A 13,469-nucleotide genomic window follows, 5' to 3' on the forward strand; every position below is an offset into this window, starting at 1 on the left:
TGTCCCATTTAGTCAGTTGGATAAATGATATGTATTAGTTATTTTTCTATTGCTGTGATTAAGACAATACAACCAAGGCGACATATTAAAAAAAACACTTTATTTGGGGCTTATGGTTTTAGGGGTAGAGTTCACTATGGTGGAACAGAGGTAGCAGGCAACATCTGAACATTCATATCTTTTTTTTCATTTTTATTTATTATATTTGTGTTTTAATTTTACACATCAGCCATGGGTTCACCTGTCCTCTCCCCCCCCCCACCTTCCCCCAGCCCCTCCTCTCCATTCCCATCTCCTCCAGGGCCAAGACTCCCCTGGGGATTCATTTAAACCTGGTGGATTCAGTACAGGCAGGTCCAGTCCCCTCCTTCCAGGCTGAGCAAAGTGTCCCTGTGTAAGCCATAAGCAGGGGCAGAGCATACTGGGAGTGACCTGAGTCTTTTGAAACCATTGCTCACCCTCAGTGACATACCTCCTAGTCTTCCCAAACAGTCCACCGAGTACGGACTAAATATTCAAACATGAGCCTTATGGGGGCCATTCTCATTGAATCCATCACACAATCAAAAGAAACACTTCTGGAACCTTAGCTTAAATAACTATGAAAGGAGAAAGAATTCTTTTTTAATTTTAATTTTTTATTCTTTACATTCTGTACAGACAGGTAAAATAAAATGAAACAGATGTGCAAAGTGTTGATGATTCACTGTCAATGAAAAAACACCAACTACTATGAAAACAGGCCAACTTATGAGAGAACCAAAAGGTAGAAGAAAACACTTTTACATCTATGAAAAGAACTGTTTCTCTTCTGTGTACTTATACAGAGCACATTGTTTCTTGGAATAAATGTACCCCTATGTCTATTCAGCCATCCACTGACATACTTTTTTGTCTAGAGTCCAGTGCTTTCTTCGTGTAGCCCAGGCAGGTCAGGACCTCTCAGTAGTCTACAGCAGAATTTCCAACTGTCCAGTGATTTGCTTTAAGAAGCCACTACGGGTTTGCTTCTGCTTCTCATTTTTAACTAATTGGGATCCAGAGCTCTCAGAGGCCAGGCCTCCTTGGACCCCTAGTTTGTTAATCTGGCTCTGTTTATTCTAATTCTACAAAGGAATTGGTATTTGTGTGTGTTATTAGAGATTGAAGCCAGGGTCCTATACACACTAGGTAAATATTCTCTACCTCCAGCCTCCAAAGTAATTATATCAATCGCCAGTATATTAGTGCTCAATATTAACCTGCCCATGGCATTTTGATGTGTTAGCACAATTGTTTAACCATTTATTTCAAAGGCTTTTTTCCCCTGCTACTTAAAAACACTATAAAAGGATGATAGATTGAGCAAATAGCCTGTAGAATATGCTGTCACCTGAAAGTGTGACTCACTTTAAATAAAGTTGTAGTAACTGTATTTTGAATATTTTTATTTAAAAAGGTTACTGGAAAATTTAAGTAGTCATTACTAAAATAAGCAGAGTCAAACCTTTAACCCAAGGATTCAATACCCAGCACCGATTACGCTCTGTCTTTTATTGTAACAGATTTAAACTGTCTTATCTTTGCAAACTGTTCTATCTGGGCTGTGACTAGGTGGCAAAATGAAAGCAGAAACACTAACGTCAGTGTGCAAAAGGTTATTAGCAAAACCTTACCTATGATACATTTAAATCTTAATTTTGCTCTTCTAGGGAAATGCTAAAAGCCTCAATTAGTTTAAGATAAGACTTGTGAGCTGATTCTTAGTACATTCTTTGAAAAGAATGATGCTGACAATCAGTTACAATTACTAAGCAAAAGGAGATTATTACTATTTGTCTCTGATGATGTTAGAAATAAGATGTAAAGTATACTTTTTTCTATTAAAACTGAACAAGCTATTAAGATTGCTTAAAGTGTCACATCCAACCTCTTTAGAACTCTTAAACAGGAATTGTAGAGGGAAGCACCAAAAGCAATCAGGTAGCGAAAGCAAAATTCTATCACTAGGAAGGTAAGCCAGACCCTAAAAACCTCAGTTCTTTGGTCTAGACTGCACTCTGCAAAGTTGACTACTGAGTAATAGTTTTCCAGCTACTTTTTTTTTTTTTTTTAAGTTTTGCAAGACAGGGTCTTGCTCTGTGTTTCTGACTGGTCTCCTGCTCAGAGATGGACCAGGCTGGCCTTAGTCTTGAAACTGCAGTCATACTCCCGTGTTGTGTCTGCCTCCTGAATACTGGGACTTCCAGCTTGCATCAGCATGTCTGGCTCAAATGATTTCGATAGTTATGTATTATCCTATATGACTGCCCCGAGACCACAGTTTTGCAGGCAACCATGTACAAAATAAATTAAATTTAAATGAAATCGTCCTTTTTTGTTTGTTTGATATTAACACCAAAGTGAACAGAACAATGAAATCAGCGTAGATAGACAAGTTTATGGCTCCTTCCCTCTGTATAGATTAGTAGTGTTGTTTTAGTTTATTTATTTATTTTTTTGGAGCCGAGGATCGAACCCAGGGCCTTGTGCTTGCTAGGCAAGTGCTCTACCACTGAGCTAAATCCTCAACCCTGTTTTAGTTTATTGATACGTTAGTCTTCATAAAGTGCAGTGAATAAATAAGATAATAAGATGAAAAAAAGCTGTGATAATTTATATGCAGTTTAAGGTAAAGATGAATTACATACTGTATTTCAACTCTATAAAAGCTGTTGTATTTAGTAATTAAAAGCTCATTAGCCTAGGTATAATAATGACTTCTGTTAGATCAATCTAGTGTTAAGGAACATATTGCCAAACTTAATTCTATATCACAAGGTTAGGTAAAAATGACATGTGTGTTTTACAGACTGAACCCAGATATGGTCAGATGCTGAGCGTTATTCCTGGCTTCAAAATAGGATGTATCTGTCTCATCATCTGGTTGGGGCACGAACGGCATTGTTTGGTGCTGCAGATTTTCCCAGTCCACCTCACCGAAGAGAGGATGATGTTTCAGTTCTTAAGAAGGGAATATGTAAAAAACCAAAAACAATATTATAATACTTAAGCTCTGCTTTCAGGAATTAAAAATAGAAAGTTTTATGTATATTTTGCCCTACTTTATTATACCAAATATCACTGATACTCGTTTAACGTGTGTCTCCCTATTAGGCTACATACTTTGTATCATTTTGTATATCACCTGGTATATTATGGGGGCCTGGTTTATATTTGTCTAGTAAGTGAATAAATGGACAGTAGAAGTGGACTTTCCTGATGCCATCACCTTCTCACACAATCCCTCATTTTAAGACAGTCTGGCTCACTTCTCCCCTGCCTCTGGAGCTCATATGACCAATGCTCCAATTCTCATGTGTCCTCCTCACCTCCCCGTCACATCACGGCAGCCTTTAAGTACCATGAAGTTCCTTTTTCACTCTTTGTTTTCCATACTTTATCTGTCTTCATGCTGATTCCACATATACACTGATGATGACTGGCTGTATATTTAACCTACTGTCTTTTTGTTTCTGGTCTTTTTATGTGTTTGCAATAAGGTCTCACTGTAGCCCAGGCTGGCCTGGAACTCACTGTGTAGCCCAAGCTGAAAGTTTTTACAGTCCTCTTCCTTAGCCTTATATGGGTTTACAGGCATGGACCACCATGGCTTGGCGGTCTTTGATGACATTTCTCTTACATTCTCTCCATGTCTCATTCCCTTACTTGGTTCCACTGACTGCATCCTTAGTATTTACTAGCTAGCACTGTAGACACATCTAGAATCTTCCCATCACAGCACTCCTGCTTATAAGATGTTAGACCCTTCACTTTTTGTTTGTTTTGTTTTGAGATAGGGTCTCTATGTAGTCCTGGCTGTCCTGGAACAGGTCTCTGTATAGACCAGGTTGGCCTCAAATCTGCCTGCTTCTGCCTCCAGAGTACTGGGATTAAAGGTGTGCACCACCAGGCCTGGCTCCTCTTCACATTTTTTTCTATTACTTCTACCTACTAAAATAAAAACATGCTCACTTCTTTGACTAAACTGTGATATTTAATTGCTAGAAATAAGCTCTCCTTTCTTTAATCTTTTACTGTTTCTTCTATGCAGTGCTTGTGACTGAACCCAAGGCCATGCACACCTCCAGCCCCAAGTCCTCACTTTTTTTTAAACTATGGAGCTTAGGCTGGCTTTGAACTCACAGCAATCCTTCTGTCACAGGTACCTTCCTATGTGCTGAGACTCTGTGTCTGAGCCACCATGTCCAGCTTTCAACCCTTTACCTTTTAAAGCACAATACAAGTGTTAGTAAATAAAGAAGTGACAAGGCAGTAAGTAAATAAAACCAAAAAGTATCTACTTTTAAGGCGAATAGTAGAGGGTACCTATACAAAATGCTTGTACTGGGAATCTTGATTTAGGAGATTTATATGCGTATAAATTGTTTTTCCTCGAAAGGACTGGTAGAAGCCAGGCATGGCAGCTCACACCTGTAATCCCAGCACTCAGGATCTGAACAAGAGGTCTGCTTTAAGTTCATTGCCAGCATGGATTATACATGCAGTTTCTGGGTTATAGCCGGAGATGTTATCTTAAAAAACCAGAACTGAGTCAGGCATAGAGTCATACGCCTGTAATCCCAGCACTTAGGAAATGGGAACAGGAGGCTATGTAAGGGACTTCAGGTCAGTCTAGGCTATAATGAGACTGTCTGGAAAAAATATGGAGATATGGAGAGAGGGAAGGAAAGAAAAAAGAATAGAAAAAGGGGTACAATTCCAAAAATAATTTCCACCTGGAGATTTATTTTATCTCAATCTTTAAAATAAGTACCTAAGAATAGATAAATTTAAAAATTATTTTTGTATGATGAATCTCAACCAGAGTGACTTTTTTCTGTACAGAATTATTGGCATTGTCTGAGATACTGTTTTGGTGTTATAATGAGACATCTGTTGTATAGAGACCAGTTATTCTGTTAAATATTCTGCAGTATGTAAGAAAACTCCATAATACTTTACTTGGAAGCTAAAAAATTATTTCAGAAAATAGGTATATACTATATGCTCAAAAAAAAAAATGTAGGGCTAGAAGAAAATATTCTAACCAGTCACAACAGTGGAGACTTATTTAAAGAGACTTTCATTTTTTAGAAGTACTGTTATCAGTGTAGCCAGAAAAAAAAATCTTAAATTTCATACATTTTATAATTTTCTTCCTACTAAGTTAAAATTTTTAGTTTGAAATATGCTTTAAGCAGATATAGTTTTTCTTAAATAATTATAAAAAAAGATTTATTTTTTTTCTGGACCTGGTGCTGTATGCCTTTAATTCCAACACTTGGAAGAAATAGGTGGATTTCTGTGAGTCCAAGGACAGCCTGGTCTACATAGTGAGTTCCAGGCCAACCAGAGATGCATAGAAAGACCTCGTCTCTAAAATTTAAAGAAATTTTTTTTACATGTCTGAGTATTTTCCTGCATGTATGTATATGCACCACATGTGTGCCTGGTGCCCAATGAGGTAAGAAGTGGCATCATATCCCTTAGAACTGGAGTTGTAAAAGGCTGTAAGTCACCGTGTGGGTGTTGGGAACCTAGCTGGCTTCTTCTGCAAGAGCAGCAACTGATCTTAATGTCTGATGCATCTCTCTGTCCCCAGGATAGAATACTGTGCATGACAGGAATTGAACTCCCGTCCCCTAGCAACAAAAACAGTTGCTCTTAATCACTGAACCATTTCTCCAGTCCCTCTAGAGCCTTTTAATGAGAAAACTGGGATACTTTGCCTCTGAATGTGCACCTGTCTGCTGAGCTAGCTCAGCAGCCCTCTTTACTTAGTTTAGGACTAAGTCTGTATCTATAAGGCAATGCCTAGTATGCTGTAGGTATTCAAAGTTAAAGGGAAAATGACCCTAGCTCCTCTCAAATGATAGTGTTTTATTATTTAAATGTGTTGGCATGTATGTGTAATGTGTAAGTGCAAGTCTGTATGTGAGTGCAGGCCTGTGCAACTGTGGTACATGGGTGTCGGTCAGTAGACAATCTCTGCTGTCAGGTCCAAGCCTTCCTTTTTTTTTTGTTTTTTAAATTAAATACAGGCTCTTTTATTTATTTCATGTTTTAGACTAGTCCATGAGCATCTGAGGGTTCTCAGTCTTTGCCTCCCCTCTTACTGTGGCCCATTGGGATTACAGATGTGTGCTACTGCATCCAACTTTATGTGTGTTCTGGGGATCCAACATTGGTCCCTCATACTTGCATAGCAAATTCTTTATCTACTCAGCTATCTCCCCTATTTTAAATACTTTTTTATTATTATTATTATTATTATTATTATTATTATTATTATTTTCTGAGACAGGGTCCCACTATGAAGCCTGGCTGGTGTGGAACTCACAGAGATCTGCCTGTCTCTGTCTCCCCAGTGCTTGTATTAAAGGTGTGTTCTACCATATCCAGCTAGGATAGTATTTTATAATAGCAACCTAACCAATATGTTTCATTCAGATACTCAGATGTATTAAAAATAACATTTCAAGGCTGGGCATGGTGGCGCATACCTTTAATCTCAGCACTCAGGAGGCAGAGGCAGACGGATCTCTGAGTTCAAGGCCAGCCTGGTCTACAGAGTGAGTTCCAGGACAGCCAGGACTGTTACATAGAGAAACCCTGTCCACTCTTTGGAGTCAAATATGGGGTTTCAGGTGTTAAATGTGGCTTAATCATTGGAATTTTGAAAAAGCTCAACAGGAGTGGTCAGGTATATATAAGCTTACTTTATATAGGTTTCTGCTTAATCCTGTACCTTAAAGAGGTCTCCCATGTACTCTATGCAAACTTGTCTCTAGGACTTACCTTGTATCTTCTCACTTTGCTTTATTTTTCTTCATAGTATCAAACCTACATGGTATTACGCTAACAACTCTTTAAGGAACCATTTTAAAGTAAGGCTCCCCAGTGAGAGGGGTTTGAGTAGTCCAGCCTTGGGTAGCCCCAGAGCAACATCGACAAACGTTTCAAAGCCATCCAGTAGGTTTAGTCAGACCAATAACTGTCGATCTTCGTTTATTTATTTGTGAGTGTGTCTGTCTGTTTGTCTGTCTTAAGTTCACAAGTAATCATGGAAGCCAGAAAAGGTTGTTGTTTGCCCTGGAATTGGGAGGTATATGTTGTAAGCCAGTAGGTGTTGTTGGGAACCGAACTTACATCCTAGAACAGCAAGTGCTCTTACTTGCTGAGTCATCTCTATAGATCCCGAACTACTGACCTTATGAAAAGAACATGTAGAAACTGATGCAAGTAAGATTCTCCCCACTTCTCTCTCACACACAAATACATAAAAATAAAAAGATGTGTGTGAGCATGGTCAGAGGACGGCTTTCATGAGTTATTTCTCCAGTGTGCATTCTGGGAATTGAACTTGGGTTGTCAAGTGTTTTTGCCTACTGAGCCATTTCTCCATCCTGACATGACATATTTCCAAAGTTCATTCTTTTGCATATACTCTGCTTCATATAGGAATGCATTTTGGGTCACAATGCTTATTTGTCTATATTACAATAACATAACATAAGTTTTTTAGGTGCTGAAGTATGAACCTGGGGCTAGACACAAAGTATCTTAGCTGTATCCTTAACATTAAGAAAAAATGATTTTAAGGCTGCTGTCAATGAGCTTTACCTCAGTTTCAAAGTTAGGATCGAGTATACATCCCTAAGCATTAAAAAAGCCTCCAAATGATTCATAATGTACTGAATATGTCTTATTTGAGGCAACCTGGGATGAAATGCTTTGTTAGTAAGAATGGAATCACAACTTAAACCTTACAAAATTACACAACAGGATATTCATAAAGAGATGCGCAATAGTTGACTATCAGGTATAAAAAACCCAAGATACGATATAATACTGTTCCTTGTACCTCATGGAAAGTTACAAAATTCAGTGTGTGAGTTTTAACTATACTGTACTGAATTTTGAATTAAAGACAGTAGATAAGTGCATATCTAGAGGAACTGTCTTTTTACCATTGAGCAGTCAGATTACTGTACTAACCTGAGGTTATAATTGCTACCTGGAACCAAGCAAGCATAAAATAGTTCATTGACAAAAAACCTTACCTTTCATTCCAGCTCTCTTTGTATCATCAATGGTTAAAAGTATTTCCATTGCACTCTGAGCATGATCAGATAACTTTTCTTCACCTTCTGGCCAAGGGATATCTACAAATACAAATATAAAAGTAAAAATGTTTGACTTTTGTAGTGGGTAGCCATTCCAGCCTTGGCCTGGAAGTTGCAACCCCCACTGAGGCTTCGGTAAGGGTCACGCCTACAAGGCGGGGCTGAGAGAGGACGCTGAAGACCCAGGATGCTAGGAATCTCTTGGTGCCCGGACCCTGGATGCTGGAGGTAGACCGAGCAGAGTTCTCCAGAGACCACCACCGGACTGCACCATACCTTCGCCAGACCCTACAACCTACCTATCCCTTCGTTTGTCAGTTACCCCACAAAATAAACCTCCCTTTAAACTACGTGGAGTGGCCTTAATAATTTTACCAATAGCCTTTCCCTTGGGCATCCACACTTGAGTATGTCTTACTTTCTGCAAACCTTGGAGAATTTGACACCCATAATCTGGGTGTATCTTACTTTGAGTGCCTCTTTTTCTCAGACCCCTCTAAATCCATACTTAACTTTATATTAAAATACTTTCATTAAATAGGTTTGTTAATCATTCCCGACTAATAGAGATAAATGAATTTTTTTGTTCTATGGATGGAATTAAGGGCCTTGTTTATGCTTGACAAGTGTTCTACAACTGAGCTAATCTTCCAACCCTGAATCTATCTTAATAGAGAAAAATAAAAATCACCTCTTTTTAAAATATTCTGGAATACTTGTTGTGGAGTTTCATCATTAAAAGGGGGAATTCCAGTTAGAAATTCAAACAAGCAGACTCCAAGTGCCCACCAGTCTACTGCAGGACCTGCGATTGAAGAGGAGATGAGCTTAATCTGTAAGCATGTTCTACAGATATCTCACTACTGAACCTTGAGTATACTGATGCTTGAGCAATCAAGACGTTCTTGATTTAGGACTTCCTTCTGTTTCCGTACAGTACAAAAACCCAAATTACCTTCAGTTATAAGCAATGGGTTAACCATTACCTTAGTTTTTAAAAGACTTAAATTAGCAGTTGTTACAGATACTTAAAGACATTTCAAGGCTACTTTTTGATTAACGAATAACTTCTGATATTTTGACTATTTTATGAATTCTAAATCTTTAAAGTGCAATGAAGGAGTATATTTAACTTATAGACTATTTTCTGACATAGACTTTTTTGTTTGTTTGAGATAAACATCAAAAAAAGATTTACTTATTTATTATGTATACAGTGCACATACATGGGCATTCACACACACACCTCTTTAGCAAAGGTGTGGCTCTTCTTTGGGAACTTCAATTCACAGTTTCTTAAATTTTTTTTTAAAAAATTCATTATTATTTTATTTATTTGTCTGTGTGAGTGAATGCCATGTGTATACATGTGCTTGGAGGCTAGAAGACATTCAGTCCTTTGGAGCTGGAGTTACAGGCAGTTGTGAGTAGCATTATGTGAGTGCTGGGAACAGAACGTGGGTCCTCTGGAAGAGCAACAAGTACTTTCAAGTGCAGATCCATCTTTCCATCCGCAACAGTTTTTTTCTTTTTAATAACAGAGAAACTCACAGTTCCATAAGAAATATTCGCTTAACTATGGCATGACAGAGAGTTAGGAGGTACATTTTAATAGGTAAAACTGATTTCTAAACAGCACATTTATTGGAATAAAGTTTTATTTATTTTTGGACAGGGATCGTATTATATCACCCAGACTGACCTTAAAGTCCTGCTTCAAGCCATCTTCCTGCCTCCTCTTCCAAAACCAGTAATCAAAAAAAAAAAAAAACAAACCCTAAAACAAACTTGAAGAAATGGGAAGTAGCTGACATAAGGTGGAGAGTACATGCCTGGGTTCAAATCCATAATTCCATAAAAAAACAAATAAGAAAAGATATAGAAGCAGCATTTATATTATGGGTTAAATTTTGTCACTACTTCCACTAAAAGTACTGGGTCATTTGTAGATGTAATTAATTATGTTAAAATGAGGTTATCCTGGTTAGGACAGAGTTACAATTCAGTATGACTGCTGTTTTTAATAATAAGCCAGCTATGAACATGGAGGCTTAAGAGCACCTGGTTGATGTGATAAAAGAAACAAGAGTAACAATGAATGGTGTGGTGGCGCACACCTTTAATCCCAGCACTTGGGAGGTATAGCCAGGCAGATCACTGTGAGTTCGAGGCCAGCCTGGTCTACAGAGTGAGATCCAGGACAGGCACCAAAACTACACAGAGAAACCCTGTCTTGAAAAAAAAAACAAGAAACAGAAGAACAAAAGAAGGGCAAGAACGAATAGACTACTGCCAACAGGAAGTGGGAGACGATCAGAAATCACAGTGGGTAGACTGGGTAGTTAGAAGTTCTGAGAGCAGAACAGTTGAGTCAAATGGGGCAAGCAGCACAGAGACTGAGCTACACAGCTCTGCAAGGGGCAAGGCAGGCAGCAGCCTCATCCAAAAGCTAAGCTAGTGAGCGCTAATGAAGAGACTGGCAGTCCTGTCCACAGGAGAGGCCCATAGATGCTTCAGTCCAGTTAGGGTTCATGAGACATGGACTGATGTAATGAGTGAGGCAGCAGAGAAGTCTATTTCCTATGTGCAGGACTGAGTTGCACAGGGGCCCAACATCAGGAAACATAAGTCAGGGAGCCTGGGGTCAAGGAGCCAGAGGCACAGGACTAAGACGGCTATGGGAGGTAATGTGGATTGGGAGGTAATGTGGATTGGGAGGTAATGTGGATTGGGAGGTAATGTGGATTGGGAGGTAATGTGGATTGGGAGGTAATGTGGATTGGGAGGTAATGTGGATTGGGAGGTAATGTGGATTGGGAGGTAATGTGGATTGGGAGGTAATGTGGATTGGGAGGTAATGTGGATTGGGAGGTAATGTGGATTGGGAGGTAATGTGGATTGGGAGGGCTAGATGACTAGCAGAAAAGTTCTGACGGCAGCAGACTCACATTAGTCAGTGTTGGGGAGCTGGAGCAGAACCCTTCCCCTGATAACTTTGGAGCCAGATACCCGACGTCTAGGTCAGAAGCAAACCACTTTAATACTTTTCTTTTAATTTTGCTCCTGCATTACTTATTAATTTTGTTTTTGTGTGTGTGCTGTATGCATGGTATATGATGTGCATGTGTGTGTATGTGTGCACTCATCTGTGCATGTGAATGTGGAGATAAAAGGTCAACAACAGGTGTGGTGGGTTGAATCAGAATGGCCCCTGTAAGACCATACACTAGAGTGCTTAGTCATCAAGGAGTAAAACTCTTTGATAGGATTAGAGGGGTTAGGAGGCATGGTCTTGTTGGAGAAGAATGTCACAGGGGGTGGGCTTCGAGGTTTCAGAAGTCTCTCTCTCTGCCTCTCTACCTACAGGTCAAGACGTACCTTTCAGCGACTACTCCAGTACCTGCCTGCCTTCTTACATGTTCCCTGCCATGATAGTAATGAACTAAGCCTCTGAAACTATAAGCCACCACCTCATTTAAATGCTTCCGTTTCAAGAGTTGCCTTAGTCACAGTGTCTCATCACAGCAATAGAAAAGTACTAAGACATTAGGTATCTTCCTTTATTGATTTCCTTATTTATTGATTACCTTACTTTTTTGACACAGGATTTCTCACTGATTCTAAAGCTCAAAAATTGTCCTTTGAATTATTCACACACACACATACTAAATTAAGAAACAGATGTAATAAAAAAGTACACACACACACACACACACACACACACACACGACTTGAAAGCAGAAATGGAACTATTTGGGTAGAGAAAGGTGTCTAGTGAATAGAGGTATCAATATTAGCCAATTATAGTGATACATACAGATATGCATAAATAAAATGTCATAATGAAACTCATTACTAGTATGCCAACAAAGATTAATAAAAGAAATTAGTAAATAAATTATAAAATTACATGATATTAGGTCAAAATAATGAAGCCACATGATGACAGAGATAGGGACAACACCACATATAAAGAGATGGAAATGGAGCAGTGAAGATGGTCAGGAAATTCCACAAGCATGCAGAGCAGGAACGAGCTCTCCTACAGGTTTCAAAAGTATCTGCTCTGGACTTATGCTTTCAGATCTGTGAAGTGTACATTTTTGCTGCATTTTGAACCACCTGCTTAGAAGTATTTTGTGATATTTGCCCTGGCAGATGAGTACAGTTCACTTCAGAATGCAGAAAGAAGGAAAAAAAGGGTTTTTTTGTTTTGTTTTGTTTTGTTTTGTTTTATTCTAATGTACCTTTCTGAAGGATGGCTCATTTCTGGATTGACCCATTCTATGAGGCTATCAATGAGGGTTATTTTTGTTCTTGTTTAGAATGGCTCTATTTATATAAAATGCCCAGAATAGGCCAAGCTCATCTAATAGGAAGTAGATTAGTGTCTTACAAAGGCTGGGGTAGGATGTGAGGGCAAGAGAAAACAGATTGTAGCTTCTAATGGATACATAGTTTAAGGCTGATGGAACCTGATATTGTAGTAATGCTTGTACAACCTTGTGACTATACCAAAGCAAAGGAACAAACAAAAACCCTGCATTGTATACACTAATAAAGAATGTAGATTATAACTCAAGAAAACTATTTTCCAGGAGGTGGAGAGATGCTTCAGCTGTTAGAGAGCACTTGCTGCTCTTGCAGAGGACCTGGGTTCAGTTCCCAGCACCTACATAGTGTCTCACAACAATCTGTAACTCTAGTTCTAGGGAAATCTGACAACCTTTTCTGGCCTCTCTTGATACTAGGCAAACAGATGCTAAGCATACATAAATGCTGTCATTCATACATATAAAAATAATAAATCTTTTTAAAAAAGGAACCTGTTTTTAAAAAAGGCTAATGCCTAACTAGTTAACCATACTTTGCCATGAAAGAAAAAGTTGTTTTCATTTTGTAATTACATTATAATCTATTCTACTTAGTTGGTACAAAATCTACCTATGAGTTATTTATTTATTTTAGGCTTGTATTTAAATTTCACAAGTACAGTGAAAGCTCTTATGCTTTTGTATACAAATGTTTATATTTGTTGGTTCAATTCAGGGCAATTCTGAAGAGTCAGAATGATCTAAGCTAAACTGGAGCTGGAGTTGATAGATTATTAGGTGTGAGCATGTCAGACATGACTTACAAGCTGTGATTCATACAGGTTCAAATGATGAAGTGGGAAAGAAAATTATCTGAGTTTTCCTGGGGAATTGATGCCTTCTGCTTACCTTTGGGATCTCTCAGATATTGGGAAACAGTGTAACCTACCTTTCTGGACTACTCCAGGGTACCTGGAATTTAGGGTATTTGGCTCTGCTTATGTTGAAT

The 13,469-nt window shown here is 38.6% G+C and overlaps 1 protein-coding gene across 1 annotated transcript in view; it reads right to left on the minus strand.

Moving 5' to 3' along the window:
- Positions 1 to 2,560: 2,560 nt before the first annotated feature.
- Mastl (microtubule associated serine/threonine kinase like) overlaps positions 2,561 to 13,469 on the minus strand; it is a 38,343-nt gene continuing 27,434 nt past the window's right edge. The window contains exons 10-12 of the mRNA XM_036186885.1: positions 8,839 to 8,952; positions 8,085 to 8,186; positions 2,561 to 2,982 (exon numbers count right to left, since the gene is read on the minus strand). Coding sequence (XP_036042778.1) covers positions 2,825 to 2,982; positions 8,085 to 8,186; positions 8,839 to 8,952 — 374 coding nt within the window. The 3' untranslated portion in view covers positions 2,561 to 2,824. The remainder of the gene's footprint in view (positions 2,983 to 8,084; positions 8,187 to 8,838; positions 8,953 to 13,469) is intronic.

This window comes from Onychomys torridus, chromosome 5 (genome assembly GCF_903995425.1).
Source record: "Onychomys torridus chromosome 5, mOncTor1.1, whole genome shotgun sequence".
Classification (NCBI taxonomy): Eukaryota; Metazoa; Chordata; class Mammalia; order Rodentia; family Cricetidae; genus Onychomys; species Onychomys torridus.